Source organism: Zosterops lateralis (assembly GCF_965231275.1).
Source record: "Zosterops lateralis genome assembly, chromosome: 9".
In the NCBI taxonomy this organism is placed as follows: domain Eukaryota; kingdom Metazoa; phylum Chordata; class Aves; order Passeriformes; family Zosteropidae; genus Zosterops; species Zosterops lateralis.
Genome location: NC_139769.1, coordinates 4,978,708 through 4,998,705, shown reverse-complemented (window position 1 = coordinate 4,998,705; position 19,998 = coordinate 4,978,708). Strand labels below are relative to the sequence as shown.

The following is a 19,998-nucleotide window of genomic DNA, read 5'->3' as shown; positions in this document are numbered from 1 at the left end:
GAACAAAACCAGCTCCTTTTACCTCTTTTGTAAAATGAGCACCGTCATCAGAATCAGTGCCGAGGAGCGAATTTGTTTTGCAGAGGATCAAATAAATAATGGATGACGAAGGAAAGCTGCCACGGCGAGACTGCTCGGGAGATGCTCTGCTCTAGGCAGCCTTTCCCGAAATGCTCCTTACAGATCCTCACACTGGCTCCAGCTCCAGCAGTGCTCCCCACACTCAGGGACCAAGGGGTGCTCTGGCCAAAGTGACACTGTCCAAAATATCAGTGACTCATGGCTGTTGTCTTAGGCAACCTGTACCAATGATGGGAATGTGTTTGAATTGCTGCCAGGCAAGGAAAGAGATGTGGAATGTGCTCCTGCAAACCCAGGGCATTGCGTAGGCCCTGGGAGACCAGCAGCCTAACACAGAGCAGCATCTCTACATAGGAAAACCCAGCTTGCTGTCCTGTGTTGGCCATTCTCAGCCACCAGCCTGTCAGTAACTATCAATCCTTCCAAAAATCTCCTTCTTTTTTTAAAAAAAGGAAATACTAAGTTTCTGCTTCCCTGCAAGCAGTCACCTCTGCCACCTCCACCCTGGAATGGCTCTTTGCCACCATGCCACCACCTCCAAGAGAAGCCTGGGCCTTCAGTGCTCTACAGCCAGAAGACATTAACATCAGCCTGTCAATTTACATGCAAATTTATTTTAGATGCGACAGAGGGCTTACAAAAGAAGGTGTACTAGATGCTGTTCACTTCTGCTAAGGCTGTTGTGGTTTGGCTCCCAAGGGCATTGGATGGGTGAACTTGAGGGCTGGGTGCTAGGATGCAGAGGCTTTCACCTGGATCAGTCTCTGGCTGAAACCCAGTTCCTCAAGGACCAAAACCCCTCAGTGTGAGGGCACTGCAAGCTGCTGCTGGTGGAGCAGTGCAAGCACAGAAAAGTGCCCACCACCTCTCTGCCTGGCAAGCCCTCCTTGGTATGACTCCACCTTGGTAAGAATCCCCAGCATCCTTTGTCTTGTGCTTTGTTTCCCTTCTCTGAGCTGGGGGAAGCCTTCCTCCTTGTCCTTCTCCCCTCCTCCCTGTCCCCAGCACCACCACAGCCCTGGGGCCAGGCTGCTGCTGCACCCAGCAGATCCCCCGGGGGCGGATTCTCAGAAAGCGCAACTGTTTCTGCAGAAAGTTTGGCAGTTCGGGCCAATGGCAGGAGTTTCTTTAATCACCTCAAATGGCATTTTCTGCAGATAAGTCTCCCACTCTGGGCCGCCAAGAAAAAGCCAGTCGGGCAGCAGCAAGGAGAGGAAAAAAAAAAAACAACCCCAACACAACCCCCCCCCCCCCCACACACACAGAGGCTGCAAAGTCACCGCACAAGCTCGCAGGGTGATTATTTATAGCCTTTCCCTCTGCAAAAGCCAAAAATAATTGTTCCAGCCCAATTAATGAATTTCTGAATGCTGGGCTCAGGGGTAGCCACCGAAGTGCAGCACTTTGAGCTACTTGCAATGTTCTGGGCTCTGGAATAATGTATTTAAGAAGAGAGAAAACTTATTGTGCAGGAGTAACTGCAGCTAGAGAAGAGAGGAGTGAGAACATGAAAGCAGCAACTCTCCAGACCCCAAGGTCAGTGGGGGAGGAGGTGCTCCAGGCACTGGAGCAGAGATTCATTCCCCTTCAGCCTGTGGTGCAGACCATGGTGAGGCAGCTGTGCCCCTGCAGCCCATGGAGCTCCTGGTGGAGCTGAGATCCACCTGCAGCCCTTGGGGAACCCCAGGCTGGAGCAGGGGGTGCCCACAGGAGGCTGTGACCCCATGGAAGGGACCCACACTGGAGCAGTTTGGGAAGAACTGCAGTTCCATGTTGGAGAATTTTGTGGAAGATTGTCTCCCATGGAAAGAACCTCATGCTGGAGCAGGGGAAGAGTGGGAGGAGTCTTTCCCCTGAGGAGGAAGGAGCAGCAGAGACAACTGTGATGAACTGACCACAGCCCCCACTCCCTGTCCCTCTTTGCTGCTGGCAGGAAGGAGGGAGAGAAAACCAGGAGTGAAGTTGGGCTTGGAAAGAAGGGAGGGGTAAGGGGAAGGCATTTTAGATTTAGTCTGTTGTATTTCTCATTATCATTTTCTGATTTGACTGGCATTAAATTAAATTAATTTTTACTCAAGTTGAGTCAGTTTTGCTGTGACAGTAGCTGGTGAGTGATGTTTCCCTGTCCTTATCTGACCCATGGGCTTTTCATGGTATTTTCTCTTCCCTGTCCAGCTGAGAAGTGAATTTAGGGGGCATCTGGCACCCAGGTGGGGTCAGCTCATCACCTGCAAGTGGCATCTTGTGAGGTGGGATGGCTAAAGGCATCTCTGGAGAGCCAACACACCGTGGGCATGGCAGGGATTCCTGGATGGCAGGTTTGGTGAGGATGTGTCTTATGAACCGATCTCCACGGGGCTGAACTGGAGCTCCCAAGAGGATCCCCAGTGAAGGGCTGGGCTCTAACAAGGTTTCACTACAGTCAGTGCTGAACTCCAGAAACCCCTGTGAAGGTCTGACCATGGTCACCAGCTGGGAACAAGTGTGGGAAAACAGAGTTGGAATCCTTCCACCCTGTCCCAAAGCCCAGCAAGACCAAAAGCCTTCTGCAGTCCCCTTCTCAGACATTTCTGCCCTCCCTCAGCTTCCCATTTCTCCTCACAAGCCCTCGGGTTTTGTTTGGAGAGCATTACTCTTTCTCCACAAGCTCAACCCACTCACACCACCGGTGCCTCTTCTATCAGCAGGAGGAGCAACTGCATTTGCACGGGAAGAGAGGAGGGAAAAGCACCAGCCATCCTCTCCAAGTTCCCAAGCTTTGCAAGCAAACCTTCTCTAATATATATTTTTTAAAAAATTGCATTGTCCTGGTTTTGGCTGGGATAGAGTTAATTTTCTTCCTAGTAGCTGGTACAGTGCTGTGTTATGGATTCAGTATGAGAACAACGTTGATAACACACTGGTGTTTTTGCTGTTGCTAAGTAGTGCTTACTCCAAGTCAAGGACTTTTCAGTTTCCCATGTTCTGCCAGTGAGGAGATGCACAAGAAACCAGGAGGGACAATGGCCAGGAGAGCTGACACAAACTGACCAAAGGGACACTTCACACCACAGAATGTCACATCCATAAACTGGGGGAATTTAGCCAAGGAGTATGATTGCTGCTCAGGGACAGGCTGGGCATTAGTCAGTGGGTGGTGAATTATATAGTGCATCAGTTATCTGTTTTATGTTTTACTTCTTTCTTTCTATCCCTTTTCATTCCTATTATTATATTTTATTTCAATTAATGAACTACTTTTATCCAATCAATTAATGAACTATTCTTAACTACAATCCATGGGTTTTACTTTTCCTGCCCCTCATCCCACTGGGGCAGAGGTGGGAGCAAGATATATGGTACTTAATGTGGTTTAATCCCAACCAGCAAATCATATATATATATATACACACACACCCCATATATATGGCATGTGTGACAAACATCCACACACCAAAACTGCTGGTGGTGGAGCCAAGCCAAGGAGTAGTTCAGGGCTCCACCACTGCCATCCTTGCAGTCAAAACTGATCAGGTTGGGTATCACAAATCCTGGGAATACCCATCTCTTGACAAGCCAACCACCCAGAACCCAGCAGGAACCCCAGGCACAGCTGCTGAGGACATGGCTGCCTTTTGAGGAAGAAAGCCTGGGTTCCCTCTGCATCCCATCTCTGTCTGTTGGCTTGACCCACTGGGAAGTCTCAAAAAAATACCTCTTCTGTGAAAACTGGTAAAGCAGAGAGAAACCCAACTGCTCCAGTGGCTCCAGCTGAAGAGTCAGCAGAGGAACTTGTGTGGGAACCCAGAGGTGCTCCCATAGCAAACCCACAAATAGACACACTTCTTTCTTTTTAGAGACAGCATATACTTTTTCCTTACTGGGAAAGGAGTTTTCCTTTGGTATCCCCCTTGGGAGGACCAGATGTGTCCTGCTGAGCTGCTCTCATGACAGCAAACACCCGAGGTCCATGTGAGATGCACCCCACGCTACATAGCACCTTGTGCCAGCAGGTGCTTCCAACTCAGGCAGCCAGCAGAGCTGCAGATGCCCAACCTCACCAAAACCTGCCCATTCCCTTCCACACAACTCATCCCACCCCACAACCATCTTCACCCCTGGATGAACCACACAGGGAGAGCAAGGCACACATCCTCCTGGAGATCCGCATCCACGCCGCACCTCCCAGCAGCGCGAGCTGGGGCTCGAGCCCGCCAAGCGTGGGCTTCCAACTTGACCTAGAGGACCCGCAGATGGGAGGAATTTGGGGCAGGGGGGACCCCTGTCTTTACCCCTGCGCGGCGTTGCCCCCTCCCTTTCCCGCGAGGCTGCGCCGGCTCCAGGCGCTCCCGCGATCCAAGCGGAGCAGATGGCACGCGCAACACTTACGGCTTCGCTTTCCAGCCGCCATCGCAGAGCTGCTTCTCAGCAGGGCGGAGGCGGGGGGGGGGGGAGACTTTTTTTTTTTTTTAAATATATTTTCCTTGGGAATTTTGATTTAAAAAAAAAACAACAGAAAAACAAGCCCGTGTATAATCCTGTGTTTGAGCCCCAGGAGCCCCTGGCAGTGAGAGCACAGCGCTCCACGGAAGGACGGTGCGTGCCGGCTGGTTGGCAGCCTGTCCGTCTGTCTGTGCATGGGGACCCCGCTGACCGCCCGAAATCCCCGCCGAGAGGGACAAATCCTGGAAAGCCTCACAAAGCAGAGATAGTGGGGGAAAAAAAAGGGATGAAGTGATCAAAAAAAGGGCTTTCTAGGGATTCTGCTGGCTCGCCTGGATTTCCTCCCTTTGCCTCCCTCCAGTCTTTGCCTCTGCCATCCCAGCACTGAGTGGAGAAGACCCAGAGGGAAAGCTGAGCTGTTTCAGCTCCCTGGGACATTGGTCCTCCTGTCTCCACCAGATAAGATGGAGCAGGGAGATGCTGTCCCACCCAGGGTGATGACAGGCTCTGAGGCCATTTGCAAGCTTGGGGATCAGACCTGGGGTCCAGTGTCACTACACACCACGGTCCTCTCATCCTACTCCGATGGCCCAAACCAGGTTTTCTACTTCCCAGTGGAAGCCAACACCTCAAACGAGGCTGGGAAACCATAAATCTGGGCATCGCAGACACCAGATTGCTTTCAGCAGCCACGCTCTGCACAGAGCTCGGCGATAAGTAACAAAAAGTCTGTGCTTTGCACCGCTGATTTCTTGTCTGGGGATGCATAAAACCTGGAGATGACAGATCAGCACCTCGATCCAAGAGCATCCCCGCCCTCGCTCTGCCGGAGAGGCGGGTAAACAAAGGCGGCTCTCCCCGGCGTCCGCAGGCAGCTGCCACCGACGCCGTGGAGTAGTGGGAGGGGGAAAAAACAAAAGAGGTCTGCACGCTGGGATCTGCGGGAATGGGATGCCCCTGGCGCTATCCCGGCCCTTTTATTCCATGGGTACCCAGAGGGAGCTTGGCCCCAGCCCTTTGGACACCTTCCTTCCCTTAGGGTCTCTTTGCCCAGCTAGATGCCAAGGGCAGAGCCACACTCCATAACCAGTCAGCGCAGAAAGGGGGAAAACATCCCGGGTTTGGGCACAGAGAGTGGCTTGGCCATCCTGGCAAAGAGCTCAACGATGATTTGGACCAGGATGCAACAGTTCTGTGCCGACAGGCACTGTCGGGTGTGAACCAACATCCATTCCCATGTGGGACTGTGCAGGCAGAAGTTTGAGCCCTCATCCAGTGGTGCACAGAGATTTAGCGAGGCCAAATCAGGCAGGGAAGTTTTGTGATGCAGTTTCTTAACTTAGATGGCTCCACCACTGGCAGGGACGAGCAGGTGATCACCAGAGCTTTGCATGGGGTGGTCACTACAGCAAGGGAGAAAGGACCCAAGGGAGAAAGCAGTAGGAAATGTCAACTTGAGGATGTTTCCAAGAAAATAACTAAAAGGCAGCCATGGCTGTGGCACTGAAATGCTCAAGTCTTGGTCTACCCATCCATGGGTACGTGTTGGTTGTGCCACTGGGCCCGATGAGCCCAGAGAAGCCTAAAGCAGCTGGAATAATGCTGCCACACTCCTCCCAAAGGCCACCAATCTTCCCCAAAACGCTGGCTGGATGCTGCATCTCAACTCTATCACTTTTCCCAACCACTGTGCTTCCCTGTTTGTGCCCCATCTGTTTGTTACTAGGGTCCCCACAGACCCCAAAACACAAGATCTGGAAGTGCCAATGAACACATCTTTAGCTCTGGGGCCACACAGATTATTTCCTCTGAGGCCACCACGGCAAATCCCTTCAAAGGAGGAAAGGCAAGGCAGGAAACCATCTTTACAATCCTAAAGTTGAATAATTATCACCTTGGCTGCAGGAAGCCCTTTCCCCTTTTCTGAGCAAGAGCTCCCAGGACCCACCAGCACCCAGGGAGGGGACTGTGCTGCTGGCCCCTCCGGGGCTTTGCCAAGGAATGCCGGGGGCGGCAGCGGGGGGAGCAGCGGCGGTGGCGGTGCTGGGAAGGGAACCAGCTGGAGAGCCGCAGCCTCATGAAATAATGAAATGCCAAACCAACCCCTGCATCTTCCACAGTCTCTCAGGTCACCTACCAGATTAGGAGGCCTGTTGCTAAGGCAACCATATCTTGCAAGTGCTAGCTGAACTTCCCCATCGGTTTTAACCCTTTAAGGAGCAAAAAAAAAAACCCAAAAAAAACCACCCTTCCTAAGAAATATATATCAAAATAAAACGAAGGGGTAACGCTGATGATGCAACCCACAGGAGACCAGTGGAGGTGAAGGGGGGGCAGCTGGGAAGGGGAAGCAAAGGGAAGGCGCCCCAGCAGCCACCTCCCGCGCGGTGCACGCCGTGCTGGCTCCCTTCCAGGCAGCTAATAAAATTATTCGGCATCCGCACACGCACGCAAGACCCAGCAAACTTTTGATGCGCCTGGCACAGAAGCAGGGGAGTAAAAAAAGCCCCCCCTCCAAAAGGCAACAAAAAGTCAGGTTACATATACGAAATGGGGGCAAACAAAGCAAAAATGGAACTTTTTTTCCTTTGTTTTTTTTTTTTTTTTTTTTTTTTCTTTGCCTCTGGTGGCCTCGCAGACGCCGGGCAAGCCCTGATGCCTCGGCGAGCAGCCGGCAGCCCGGCGCCGCACAGGAGGGGACAGATGGCCGGCGCAGCGACGTCGGGATGGAGGCGATGGGCACCCGTGGCCACCCCACCAGTTCTGCTGCAATCCGTGGCCAGGAGCATCCAGAACACAGGGATACATGACTTGTGCTCTGCGGCCATAAAATAGGATAATAAAAACAGCCCCTTCTACGTGCAAGGATCGTGTCCCAGTGGGGTGATGGGGGATCACGGTTCCCTCCTCTAGGAGAATAAAACCCCACTCAGAATGCACACCAGGCAGGGAGCCCTAAATCTTGCAGCTCGCTGGGTTAACAGGGAGGCCTGTGAGCAATAAGGGGGTAAGGAAAAAAAAAAAAAAAAAGGAGCAAGGCAATGCACAGGCAGCACAAGAGAGGAGGAAAAAAAAGAAAAAAAAGGAGGGAGAGGAGAAAGAGGCATGGAAAGGAGGAGAAAATGTGGAGCGGCATAAATCAGGCGCGCGGGGGGAGCTGGGGAGCGCAGCAGCACGTGCTGCGTTCCAGGCACACAGGCAGTGCATGCGGATGGCTCCTGCCTGGCAGGGTGAGCACTGGGAAGCCACCGGCCTCATGCCCCAGAGAAAGGGGCCCCCAGCCCCTCCTGGTGCTAATTTGATGTGGGGTATTGGCTCTGCTAGCCAGCACTCCGTCGTTTCCATGTTAAAGTCTCTTTGAGAAGGAAAAAGCCTCTGCTGGTGCTGGCGCAAAAGATACTCGATGGCAAAAATTAGAAGGGTTTTTGCACCCTTCTTCCCACCCTCAGGTCAGGTTGGGTGCAGTAGGTGTGACAATTCCTGCTGAATTCCCCTCAAAGGAGAGCAGCAAAATGGAAACTTGCTCCCAGAAGCCACCGTCTTCCCACCAGCCTGCTCTAAATTTGTAATAAAGAGAGGGGTAAGGCTCAGCACAAACCCAGCTTTGCTCTCACTGAAGGGCTGCAGTGAGATGGGTTTACACCATGCTAAGAGGCTGCTGGTATTGCTGCCTGGCTGTGATCCTGCCCTCTGACCTCACCTCCATGCCAGCACCCCTGCACCCTGCCAACCAGCTGACAGGAGAAACTTAATTAGCCATGTCCATCAACCCCAAACATCTGTAACCAGCAATATTTACAACCAGAAATAAAGAGGAGTGACCTTCGCGGTGTTGAAAGACAGTTGGGTTCTTGTATTACAACAGTGGGGACAGGCAAAATTCATTATCTCTAATAGCCATCCTTATAACCAGATTAAACACAAAGGCAGCAATTCCATATTCCCTGACCTGCCACCATCCCCATCCCGAGCTGAGGGGAACTCCCCCTGCCACAGCACTGCTCACACAAACCCCAGGGCTGCACGTTCAGCTGATGTTTATGCATGTGGCCAATCTCCATCCCTCTGGAACAGACAATACCCTGGCTCATCCCACCCCAAGGACTGGGACACCCAGCTGGGGTCACACCTCTCCTGGTCCTCCTCCAGGCAGCTCTAAGGAGATGCTCAGCCTCTCCTGGGGTAAACTCCCTGCTACACCAGGAATGCTGTGCTGGAAATGTTTGCTCACAGGATGCAAGCAAAAAGCACCCAGTTTCCAGAGCCCAACCCTCCAGAAATCACCACTGTCACATCCTTCATGCTTAGACATCCCCAGGCACAAAGGGTTTTGTCCTGAAGATGCAGCCAAGGCTTTGCACCTCTGGCTGCAAGATCCTGGTGGTGCCAATCACTGGCCAGAGAGCCAGAGCCTGTTATTTTCATCAGAGGATGTTCTCTGTGGGGACCTTCAGCTGCCAGCCAGGAGAAACAAGCCACTGGAGAAAACCTGAGCCTCCTAATAGCTTTTCCTCCACCAGCCCCAGCCCCTGCAGCAGTGTGAAGGCAGCTCCTTCTCCAGAAGATGAGCACCAGCGGGGCCAGCTGGTTTCTCCAGTGCTCAGCAGCAACAAGTCAAACTGCTTGGAAAACACTTAAGGCTTGGGGGGGGAATGTTCAAATGGACCAGTCGGATGATGCACCACGCTGGAGCAATGGTAAAAGTTAAAATTAATTAGCTGGCAGGATGACAAAGAAGCCATTGTGCAGCACGGTGGAGCAATCCAAGTACAAAGGCTTTATATAAGTCATGTTGAAAACTCCTTGATGACTGCAGGTAAGGACGGACAAGCTGTCAGGACGTGCCACAACACCCTGAAGGGCTCCGGGACAAGCAAGTAAATCTGCTTTTAACGATGAAATGAGCCCTGGAAGCCTCAGCCTGGACCTTCTCTCCAGAGGAGACTGGCAAAGGTGCGAAGCACCTGGGTGTTATTGGTGCTGTAATACCCAGGATAAAACAAAACCATCTGTTTTGGGATTTCCATGGAAAACTGCACTTGAGCTGGGCTAAAGGGACCCATATGCAATGTGTGGCAGTGTTTGCTTCCTTGTGAGCTCCCACCTCCATCCTCAACCATATCCCACAAAGCCTAAAGACCAAGCATTTCAAAGCATGGCTGTCCCTGCCCCAAACCAGACTCCAACAGGGTCTTAAAAAACCAGACCCACCTCCTGGTTCATGCCTTGGGAAGACCCCAAGAGCCAAAGTGTTTCCAACACCGACAGGCAGATCCAGGTTCTGTTCCTCAGGGAGGACCAGGCACTCTCCCAAAGCCACAGGGACACAAGAGTGGGGCTGGAGCTGCTATGAAGAGTCACCCCAGGCTGCCACCAGCCATGACCCATCCGCACCATTCTGCTGGCAGATGGGCACAGGGAGGCTGGGTGTGATTTACACCCCACCAGCTGCACAGCTCTCCAACAGAAAGGAGCCAAGGGGGAGAAAAGCACCTCTCCCTCCTTCTTGCTGTGAGCATCACTCGTGGGCAGGGAGATGTGGGGGTTAAGATTCTGCACTAGAGACTGCCTTATTCCCGATGGGGCTTCCCCCAAAAAACAGGATGAGCACACAGTGAGAGCTGAGCAGAGCAGGAGGACAAGGCTCTGCTGGGCTTGGCAGGGCAGAGGAGCCCAGTGTGACGCAGCAGCCTTATCTGCCCACCCCAAACCAGGGTGCTGCAAGGAAGCGCCCTGCCCCCTTCCTCAGAGGGCCCTGCCTTCTTAAAAAAAAAAAAAAAAAAAAAAAAAAAAAAAAAAAAAAAAGGCAAAAAACACAACCCCAAACAACCAACCTCGAGGCTGAGCTAAAAACACTGCCTGGGACAGGAAGCAGCCACCTGCCTGGGGACACAGCTGGGCAATGGCAGCTCCCCATGGGGTGACAGAGGGGCATTTCCCACCTTACAGTTACTGGAAATGGGTAAACAAGCAAAGCCAAGGCTTGGGACACCCTCACAGCAAGGCTGTTCTGGAAGGAAGGAGATGCCAGCTGGCCACTTGCTATGGCAGGCACAAGTAGTGTTGGACCAGGTGACACAGGAACGAGGACAGCTGTGTGGGTGGGAGCTGGGAGAGGAGTGGGGCACACAAGGAAATCCATCTCAGGTAGGAGGGACTGGCAGTGGGCTGTTGTACCTGCTGGGAATGCCATGGGATGCCAGCACCCCAGCTGTGTTGGGCAGGTCGTGCTCACCACCAAGTCAGAGCTGCTGCAGTGCATCCCCCTGCTTCAGCTTGTAGCCAAAAAATTCCAATTATAGGTGCAAGCTCAGCCTTGAGAGATTGTAAAATAGCCCAGCCCAATTCCAGGGAAAATGGGAAGGAAACCCCCCTCACTCCAGCCCCTGTTTGAGGCAGGCAGGAGGGGTGGTGAGAGCTCATTTTCACTACAGAAAGCTGCCGCACCCCAGGAGAAGAGGCACCAGATCAAATGTTCAAGGGTTGATGCAGAAACATTAAGGAAAAAAAATTAAAAAGAAAATGTTAGCTCAAGACACAGCCAGAGGTCTTCCTTTGGACTTTATCTTAAGGCAGCAGGCGCAGCCTTGCACATGGACAGACAGACAGACAAACAGACAGACTGACCCCACAGCCTCCCACCCAGCGCCCAGGGAACACAGAGGTGGAAATCACCTTGCTAAAAAACACTGGTGATGGTGGTAAAGTCCATGGAGGAGGCAGAGTAAGGCAAGTGGGAAGGGGTTGTATGGTCAGGCACAAAGCACTGTTCTGTCCCATCACTCCAAAATATACAGGCACATGCCCCTCTATCTTTATGCATATGTACATCTTAATTGTGCATTTTCCACAGATATAACTGGATATGTATACTTTTTTTTTGCTTAATTTTGATACTAATAGTCACCATGCATGCCACATTAAGCTCAGGCAGGAGAGTGAGCATTTCTCCTTTTCTCCTCTTATTTAAAAAAAAAAAATCATTAAATGCACAAACCCAACACAAAAGAAAAGCTGGTCTTACCACACAGAGCTGTGGCCTCATCCAAACCCAAATCTTACCCAAGCCACCCTTCTTGCCCTGACTGGCACAGGAGACTGGTGTCACTGCTCTGGGGACAAGAGGAGGTGGCAGTGGGGTCCCATCACACACAAGAAGCAGCACCCAGAAGCTATCCCATATTTTGGAAATCCCACCCTTGACTGCACAGCTGTAGCTTTGAACTCAGCTCCTGGCACCTGTGGCCACGACCAGGAGTTTTGAGAGAAGGAAAAAAAAAAAAACTAAACCCCAAACCGAGGCAGAAGTGAGGTATTTGTTTACTTGCAGAGACATTTTTGCCCCCTGCCAGCCTGGAGGAAAACACTGTTTCTGCTCCACTGAGACCTCAGCTGTGGGGTGTCCCCCCAGGGATCTGCAGGGTGAGGACTAAGAAGGGGAAGATGCTGAGAAATAAGGAGGAACACGGTGGTGGGCTGAGCAGAAACCTCAGCAGAAGTCAGGGAGCCTCCTTGACCCAAGAGTGGGATGCTGGCAAGACAGGTGTGTGATGCTCATGGGGATACAGCCCATCCTGTGTCCTGTGGGCAGGACAGGGCAGATCCCAGCACCAGCCTGGCTGGACACAAGGCACTCCAGACTGCTCTCCCTCTGCCATCCCCTCTGCTCCTAAGGAACACTCTGCCATTCCCTCTGCTCCTAAGGAACACCAGGAACAAACGTGGCTGCAGCAGCTCCCCCAGGAGCACTCCCCCAGTAGTCAGGGCTCCTCACAGCCGGGTCCATTTCAGCCGTGCCAGTCCTGCTGAAGGTGTGTGAGCAGCCAGAGAGGAGAGAACCAGGCAGAGAGGAGAGAACCAGGCAGAGAGGAGAGAACCAGGCAGAGCCCCCCGCCCGCTCCCCAGGACCAGCTCCGGCAGCTGTTTCCAATAGAACCAGGGGAGATGGCTTTACAACAGAAAAAAAAAATAGGGAACAAAAGGTAGGAGAAAATCCAAGTTTCCAAGGTAAGGAAGGAAATGATCAGGAGAACAGGAAAGTCCCACTCGTACCCAACAGACGGCGTCCTGACCTAACACCTCCCCGCTGCCCGCCCGCCGGACAGGAGCGCCCGCCGTGTGCCGGGCCCGCGGCTTTCCCCGGCACGGCGGGGCTTGGCACGGCGGCCCCTCGCCCTCTTTGTTCCTGCGAAGGGACCCCCGAAGGAAGGCCGGGGAGGGCAGAGCTTTGTGCTCGCCCGGAGCTCGGCATCTGCATCTGCCGGGGGCGGGCGCTCCCCCCGCGGCGGCAGCGGGTCCCCTCGCCGGCCCCACCGCGCTCGCCCACGTGGCCGCCGGGGCAAACAATGGGATGGCGCTGGGGCTGCCGCGCTCGCCACGCAAGGCCTTCCTCCTCCTCTTCCTCCTCCCTGCTGCGGGCTCTGCCTGCCCTTCGCAAGAACAGGGGGGAGGGGGATTAAAAAGATAGTATTATAAAAAAAAAAAAAAAAAAAAATCCAAAAAAAAAAAACCCCACCCAAAAAAAATAAAACCCAACAAAAAAACCCGCACAAACCAACAAACAAAAAAAAAGACCACCACCACCAAAAAAACAAAAACAAAAAAAAACCCAAAAAAACAAAAACAAAAACAAAAACAAAACAAAAAACAAAACAAAAACAAAAACAAAAAAAAAACAAAAACAAAAAACCCAAAAAAAACCAAAAACACAAAAACAAACAAACAAACAAAACCCCAAACAAACAAACAAACAAAAAAACCGGGAAAAGAAAAAAAAATAGTCCAGTCTGGCTCTCTGCTGCACAAGGGCTGGTGGCAAGAAGGCGAGGGCGCACTGACCGAACGCACCGGGATGGGCAATGAGGCAGCAGGGCAGGACCTGCACCCAGCCATCCCCAGGGTGCCCATGTGTGGCACAAACCCCCACCTGCCCTCCCATCCTCAAGCAGGATTGAACAAATCCTTCCTCTTCTCCCAGTCCTGGCTTTTTTTTGGGAGAACCCCCTCCCGGACTGGAGCCAGAGAAACTTTGCATGTTCACACCATTTGTTGATATAAAATCCATCCCCTGCTTTACTTTTGCAGAGGCACTCGGGGTGGGGTGGAGGGGGGGGGAACGTCTGTTTCTATTTGAAACCGTCAAAATTAGCATTCAGTAATTAAAAATCACACCCTTTCTCTTAATAACCTAACCAGCATGATACAATCAGGTTGTGCCAACTCTTTAATCTAATTGACTAATTACAGATTTTAATTTAGTCAGTTACTGAACAACTGTTGACAATTTGTTTTCATTAGGGACAGAACAGGATAAATATTTAGGCTCCCCAGTCAAAGACTAAGACATAAGCTCTGGGCTCTGACCTCCGGTTTCACAATGGAGCCCTCTCCACGAGCATCACCCGTGGAAAGGTGCTGCTCTGAAGTGGCCTGGCCCTGCTGCCCAGCAGCAGGATATGTGGCAGCAGAGGTTGCTCTCTCATGACAGCCAGTGTTGTTTAAAATATAATATTTAACTAATCCACCTTTGCATGGTACTCCAGCAAGAGCAGGCTTTAAAGCACACCAGGATCACCAATACCCTAAAACTGGGAGGGAAGGTTGAGCCCAGCGCTGCCAGGAGAGGGAATATCTGGATTTATTTATTTTTGTTCCAATTTTTTTTTTTTTTTTTGAAGTGATGTGGAGTTTTGCAGCTGCTCCTGGCAGGCTGCCACTCCTGAAGGAAACTCCTCTCTCTGGTTACCTACCAGGGATCCCTGTCCCTGCAGAGTGGAGCTGGATGGAGCCCAGATGGAGCGCGGTCCCGCATGCAAACAGGACAGAGCTGTGTGTGCCACTGCTGAGCCACATGCCCAGGGCTCAGGCAACGCCTCTGGGGGCTCACAGGGACCACACAAAGCTGTTCCCAACCCCTGTCCCTGCGTTGCACTAAACCTGCCCCAAAAACACCTCTTCTCCTACACAACATGTTTTCAATATACCAACTGCACGCAACAGGAGAAGCTCAGGTACTCATGGATTAACACCCTCACACCTGCTGGTCCCACCCTCACAGCCATGGGTGCCTTGAACAAGCTCTTACAACCTTCACTGGTCCTGGAACAATAAGAGAGCTTGGCATGGGAGAGGAGACAGTCACACCAAACCCTTCATGCATGAAGGGCAGCATCCCTTCCCAGGGGTCCCACAGGGCCATGTCACCTGCCAGTGCACCATGCCATGAGTTGGCCACACCAACCCTAAGGTGCTGTGACAAGGAAATGCTCCCTTGCAGCCCAAGAACACCCAGGCAGTGATGCTGGGATGGGGTGCCTGTCCCACACCTGGATGGGGTGTGATTGGCAGATCCAGCTTAAAGAACCATCCCTGGGAGACCCCCAGTCTGTACAGCCAGCAGGCCGGAGTCCTTCCAATCTCTTGGGGTTCACCTTGTTCCCACCAAGCACACTAACTCCAGCAAGCCTGAATTCTCCATCCATCCATCCATCCATCCATCCATCCATCCATCCATCCATCCATCCATCCATCCATCCATCCATCCCCATAAGCTCCAGAAACCCCTGAGATCCCAATCTAAGGGGAACTGTATCAGATGGGAGAAAAAGGAGGAGCCCTGGTTGTCCCCAGCCAAGACAGGACAGGAGCCCCCAATACACCATCTTTTCCCAGACCAACCACCACACTTCAGCAGCAACCAACCCTGCTGCTGCAGAGCATCCTTCCAGACCTAAGTTAGAAGGAGCTGCAGCAGCTTTCCAAAGTTAAAAACAAAAACAAATAAATCAATGCTTTGCGTTAATGGCATGTTGAAGCCACAGCTCCGCAGATCTTGTGCTGCAAGGAAAACAGCATTTCAAATGCTCCCAAGTGCAGGTCCTTCTCAGGAGGAAACTAGAGGGAAGAGAGGAAGGGAATGATGAAGTCAAAGTCTTCATCAGCTAAAGGCTACTCTGAGTTTTCTCTCCTACACGTTGACACGAGCTGGCTGCGCAGGCAGAGCAATACCACAAAAAAAAGTATGTAGCAACAGTCAACTAGATATAAGTTCATTTTCTGTAGCTCGAGGCCAAAATCGACTGAAGTGGTTCTGGTGATCAAGTTTTCTGCAATTCCCCTTTCTATGTATTAGCTCTTTGACAGAAATTCACTGCGGTATTTAAACTGGCAGTCATCACCGCTAACTCAAATTGTATTGGCTTTCACGGCGTTGAAATGCTCAACTGCGACCAGCCATCAGCCAATTCCCAGATAACGCGCCGGCTGAAATCCCCTGTCATGACAAGCGATCCCGTTGCAATCTCGCCGGCTCCGGGAGCGTGCCGGGACACCGGCGTGCTGGCCACGGGGCTTGCAGGAGCCTAAATCAATGGCTACGTGTGGAGTTTTAGTTGTTGGTGAGCACTCGTGGGGTTTTTTATCCTTGGGTAAACTCTTTGGGTACAGGTGGAAGAGGATGAGTAATGACCCTCCAACCAATGCAAGTCAAGAGTTGTGTTAATGGACGCGCAGAGGTGGAAGGGTAGAGGGGAGCAGCATTCCTCATGCCTGTGCCAAGTGAATCCCCACTCCCATCAACTCTTCTCCAAACCTTTCTACAAAGTCCCAGCAGGCTTTTGTCTCAGCTTGGGAGAAAAACCTTAGGGGAAAGGTAAAAAGCAGTATTTCCAAGTGCTCACAAGACTCCACAGTTTTCAAGGGTCCCATAAAAAAAACTAGCAGTGGGATTTCTCCTTACTTTAATTTCTCACTGAACATGTAAATACTCAAAACTGGAGGGGGAAACTGGCAATTTGTCCTGCTGCTCCTAATAGTTTTTATACAGTTATGCTGGAAGATGAAGTGGAAATGACACACCATGCAAATCCCACTGTTAGCACCCTGCTAACGAGGAGAACCGCTCCCCGTTCCCAAAGATTTGTCTCCCAGGCAAGAACCCCTCTGGTGCTGGCTCTGGGAAGGTGGCACACCAGGCTCCCAAAGCATCCCCTCTTTCTGTCCTTAGAGTAGCACAATCCCTGGGTTAACATGCACCATATTTTGGGCAAACACCAAGCAGGACACATGGAGTTTGCCCATTGCTGGCCAAGTGTAAACACACTGCTCCAGCAACTTGGGACAAGACTTAGGTTGAGATATTTTTAACCACAGCCACCACATGAAGCAATTCATGACTCACTGATCCAGCCCCATTTGGGGCTCATAGCCCATTTTAGCTGCCATGCACCATTGATGGGTCACTGGGTTTGGTGTTTGACACTGCCCACCGTGCTCACCAGTGCTCAGCCTGCCCCGGAAGCTGGAGGGAAAAAAGGCTCTATTCACACTCCCACGGTTATCATTTGGTTCTTTGGTCAATATTTAAGTTTTGGCCAGGTAGGTCCCTCGCCCTGTAAAGTACACCTTGTGCCAGGGAAACACCACTCCTCAGACAGGGACTGCACTGTGAGCATCCATCACCAGCCACACCATGGAGAAGCCCAAGCCCTGTCTTGGGGCCAAAACATGCCCTGGGGAAACCAACCCAGTGCCACCAAGCCCAAAGCACAGGGGAGTGAAAATCTTCTTAGGAGTTACCCAAAAGGTAAAGCACTTGGGGCTGTTACAAAACTGCATTACACCGAGAATTAAAAACAATCAGGATTGTGTCTATTTACTGTAAGCTTAAAGCAACGTGTATTAAAGAAGTTTATGCGAATCATCTAATGCACTCAGGCCTATTGTTAGAATTATTACCAAGCTAAAAAAAGATTAATTTCTCTAAATACACTAAATCCTCAGACAAGATGAGAAGGCTGCTGTGGATGGAGCATTACCATGTCTTGCTTGCTAATGTCATCTTCACCTGTGGCTCTGCTGTCCAAATATCTACCTTTGCCTTGTTCCTGATGAGCCTGATGTCCCATCTGGGCTCCCAAAACCCCCACAATTTGCCCCAAAACATCCAGGAAGCGAGCAGAAGGCAACAACTGGTAGATGTGCTGCTGGTTGTCAGCTCTGACCCTTGGTTCAGGAGTTCACCATCTTAATCCACCCCAGTGAAAACAAGCAATGCAGACAGCGGCCACAGGGATGGACAGACAGACAAACTCCACCTAGCAGATACCCAGACACGCTTCTCCCATGACCCAGCGGGCTGGGAAGAGACAAGAGGCAGCTCAGCAGCCAGCCAAGCCTCTCTGGCACTGCCTGTGCCCCAGGGCTGTGTCCAGTGCCAGGGTGTGAGAGCACTGTGCATGTCCCTGAGACACTTGCCCAGCACTGCTCACCAGCAAACCCTCACACATCCCAAACCAGGCATGTCGAGACAACGAGAAACTTAGGAAGGGAGGAAAAATGGTTTCCATACCGTAGTCTCCCCAGAGCAGACAAAACCAGCTCCTGCTACAAGGTTTAAACGCACTTGACTGGGGTCCAAGCCCGCAGCCAGGTGACTAATCCTTTGATGCAAATTCCTCCCAACGCTGCGGATGCAGGCACAGAATGGGCAGCCCACCCATTGCCCACTGGGGCAGACGTGCCACTCACCCTTGGCAAGGAGGGGTCTCCAGGAGACACCTCAGACTCAAGCATGTCACCCCAGAAGCATCACCCATCCCTAGGTCACGCTGCCACCTCTGCAGGGAGCAACCCAAACCATGGAGAGCCAAGACACACAAGGACCAACCAACAGGGGTTTGCAACACCAGCTTCAACAAGACAACACCTCTCCCTCGCTGGGATCAAGGGAGGGCTCAGGAAACCAAGGAAGCCCCCCCAGCCTTGCCAAAGGCAGGGAGATATTAACTGGGGAATTCATTCAACAGCGGTTTGGGGAATTCCCCCTTCTCCTCCCCACCAAAACCCAATCCCCACCCACCCTCCGAGGTGTCCTCAGCACGGAGAAACATCTCACAATCACAGTGTCCTCAGCACGAAATATCTCCGCCATCGACCCTCTATAAACACTTTGTTGTCCATTGCTATGCAAAACTTCTTAATTCTCCCACTAGCCCGAACGCCTTTAAGTGCTCGAGATAAGTATCAGAGCTCATTTACATAATTGCAACACTTCGAAATACTGTTCACTCAAATCAGAACGTTGCTGGTTAAAAAAAAAAAAAAAAAAAACAAAAAACAACAAAACAAAAAAACCCCCCACGCTTTTTGCCAGTCAGTTACATTAGGTTGGCTCTCGGTGCGCCCGGAGCTTCCCCAAACGCCGTAATTACCGCGAGGATTAGAAACTTGTTACTCACGTAGTCATGAAAGGCTTTGGCTTCACTCGAATGTTCACAAGTGTCTCGCCTTTCGGGAGCAGCGCAGTACAGGTCCCAGAACACGCTGCACGGCAGGGAGAGACGGGACAAGAGCAGTTACTCATCAGGGATGGGGGGCACCCGGGTCAGCGCAGGTGAGCGGCTCCCCCACCCCCTCACGGGGCTGGGATGGGACCACAGCTGGATCCAGCTGTGCATCCCAACCCCGCACTGACCGTCCGGAGCGGGGGGGATGCTGTGCGCTTAAAGAAGCAAAAGTAGCCTTTAAGAAGGCAACACACCTCGAAGGGATAACCCTCCGTGAGACTTCAGGGACTTTCTCCCAGCCGCCCAGCCCTGGGCGCCCCAGCGGTACCAGCACAGCCCCGGTGCCTGCGGCTGCCCCGGCATCTCTCCAGCGGGAGCCCTGCCCGCCGCTCCCGCGGGGCCGGGGGTGGCTCCGCCGCGCCTCGACGCCCCGCGGGCAGCGGGAGGGAGCCGGGGCGGTTCGGGGCTCGCCGCCGCTGCTGACTCACGGCGCTTACCGGGGGCTGCACCCCCCGGGGGAGGGGGGGGATCCGTTCCCACCCGCCACGGGACACCCCCGCACTTACCACCACCAGGAGTGCAGGAAGCCGGGGGGCTCTCCCAGCGTGATGTTCTTCTCCCACCGGATCTGCGGGCGAGAGGAAGGCGGAGGGGGGTGGGTTGGGATGGGGAATGGGGGGGGGGGGGGGGGCGGTGCGGGTGGGGGGTGGTCGCGGGTGGGCGTGGGAGACCCCCCGGCACCGCCGCCGCCCCGCGCAAAGATGGAGGGAGGGATGGAGGGAGAGAGGGAGGGCGGGCGTGCGGCGGCGCACAAAGGGCGCGGGGGGCGGCGGGGCTCACCTCGGACAGGAAGGTCTGCGCAGACTTCTGGGCGCCGACGTGCAGCAGGTACTCGTAGACGTACAGCGCCAGCCTGCAACAGCCGAGCGGCGGGTCGGAGAAGGAGGAGGAGAAGGAGGTGCCCCGCTCCCGCCCCGCACAAAGCCGCCCTGCCGCCACCCCGCTCCCCCCGCCGCCGCCGCTCTTACTTCTCCCGCGCCTGCCCGTCCGAGGGCACCGCCGAGCCCTTCCCTTTGGCGAACATGGTCCGCGCCGAGGAGGAGGAGGAGGGGGGCGGCCGCCGAGACCCGCCGCTGCCGCCGGAGCCGCCGCTGCGCCCGCCGCCGAGGGAGCGCCGGGGGCTGTCAGAGCGCCGGCCGCCGCCGCGCCC

The 19,998-nt window shown here is 53.0% G+C and overlaps 1 protein-coding gene across 3 annotated transcripts in view; it reads right to left on the bottom strand.

The window, feature by feature from the left end:
- SSBP3 (single stranded DNA binding protein 3) overlaps positions 1-19,998 on the bottom strand; it is a 54,829-nt gene extending 34,831 nt beyond the window's left edge. For all 3 annotated transcript variants that reach the window (XM_083867574.1, XM_083867576.1, XM_083867575.1), the window contains exons 1-4: positions 19,817-19,998; positions 19,629-19,701; positions 19,355-19,416; positions 18,741-18,825 (exon numbers count right to left, since the gene is read on the bottom strand). In XM_083867574.1, the coding sequence (XP_083723700.1) occupies positions 18,741-18,825; positions 19,355-19,416; positions 19,629-19,701; positions 19,817-19,872 (276 nt within the window). In that variant the 5' untranslated portion in view covers positions 19,873-19,998. The remainder of the gene's footprint in view (positions 1-18,740; positions 18,826-19,354; positions 19,417-19,628; positions 19,702-19,816) is intronic.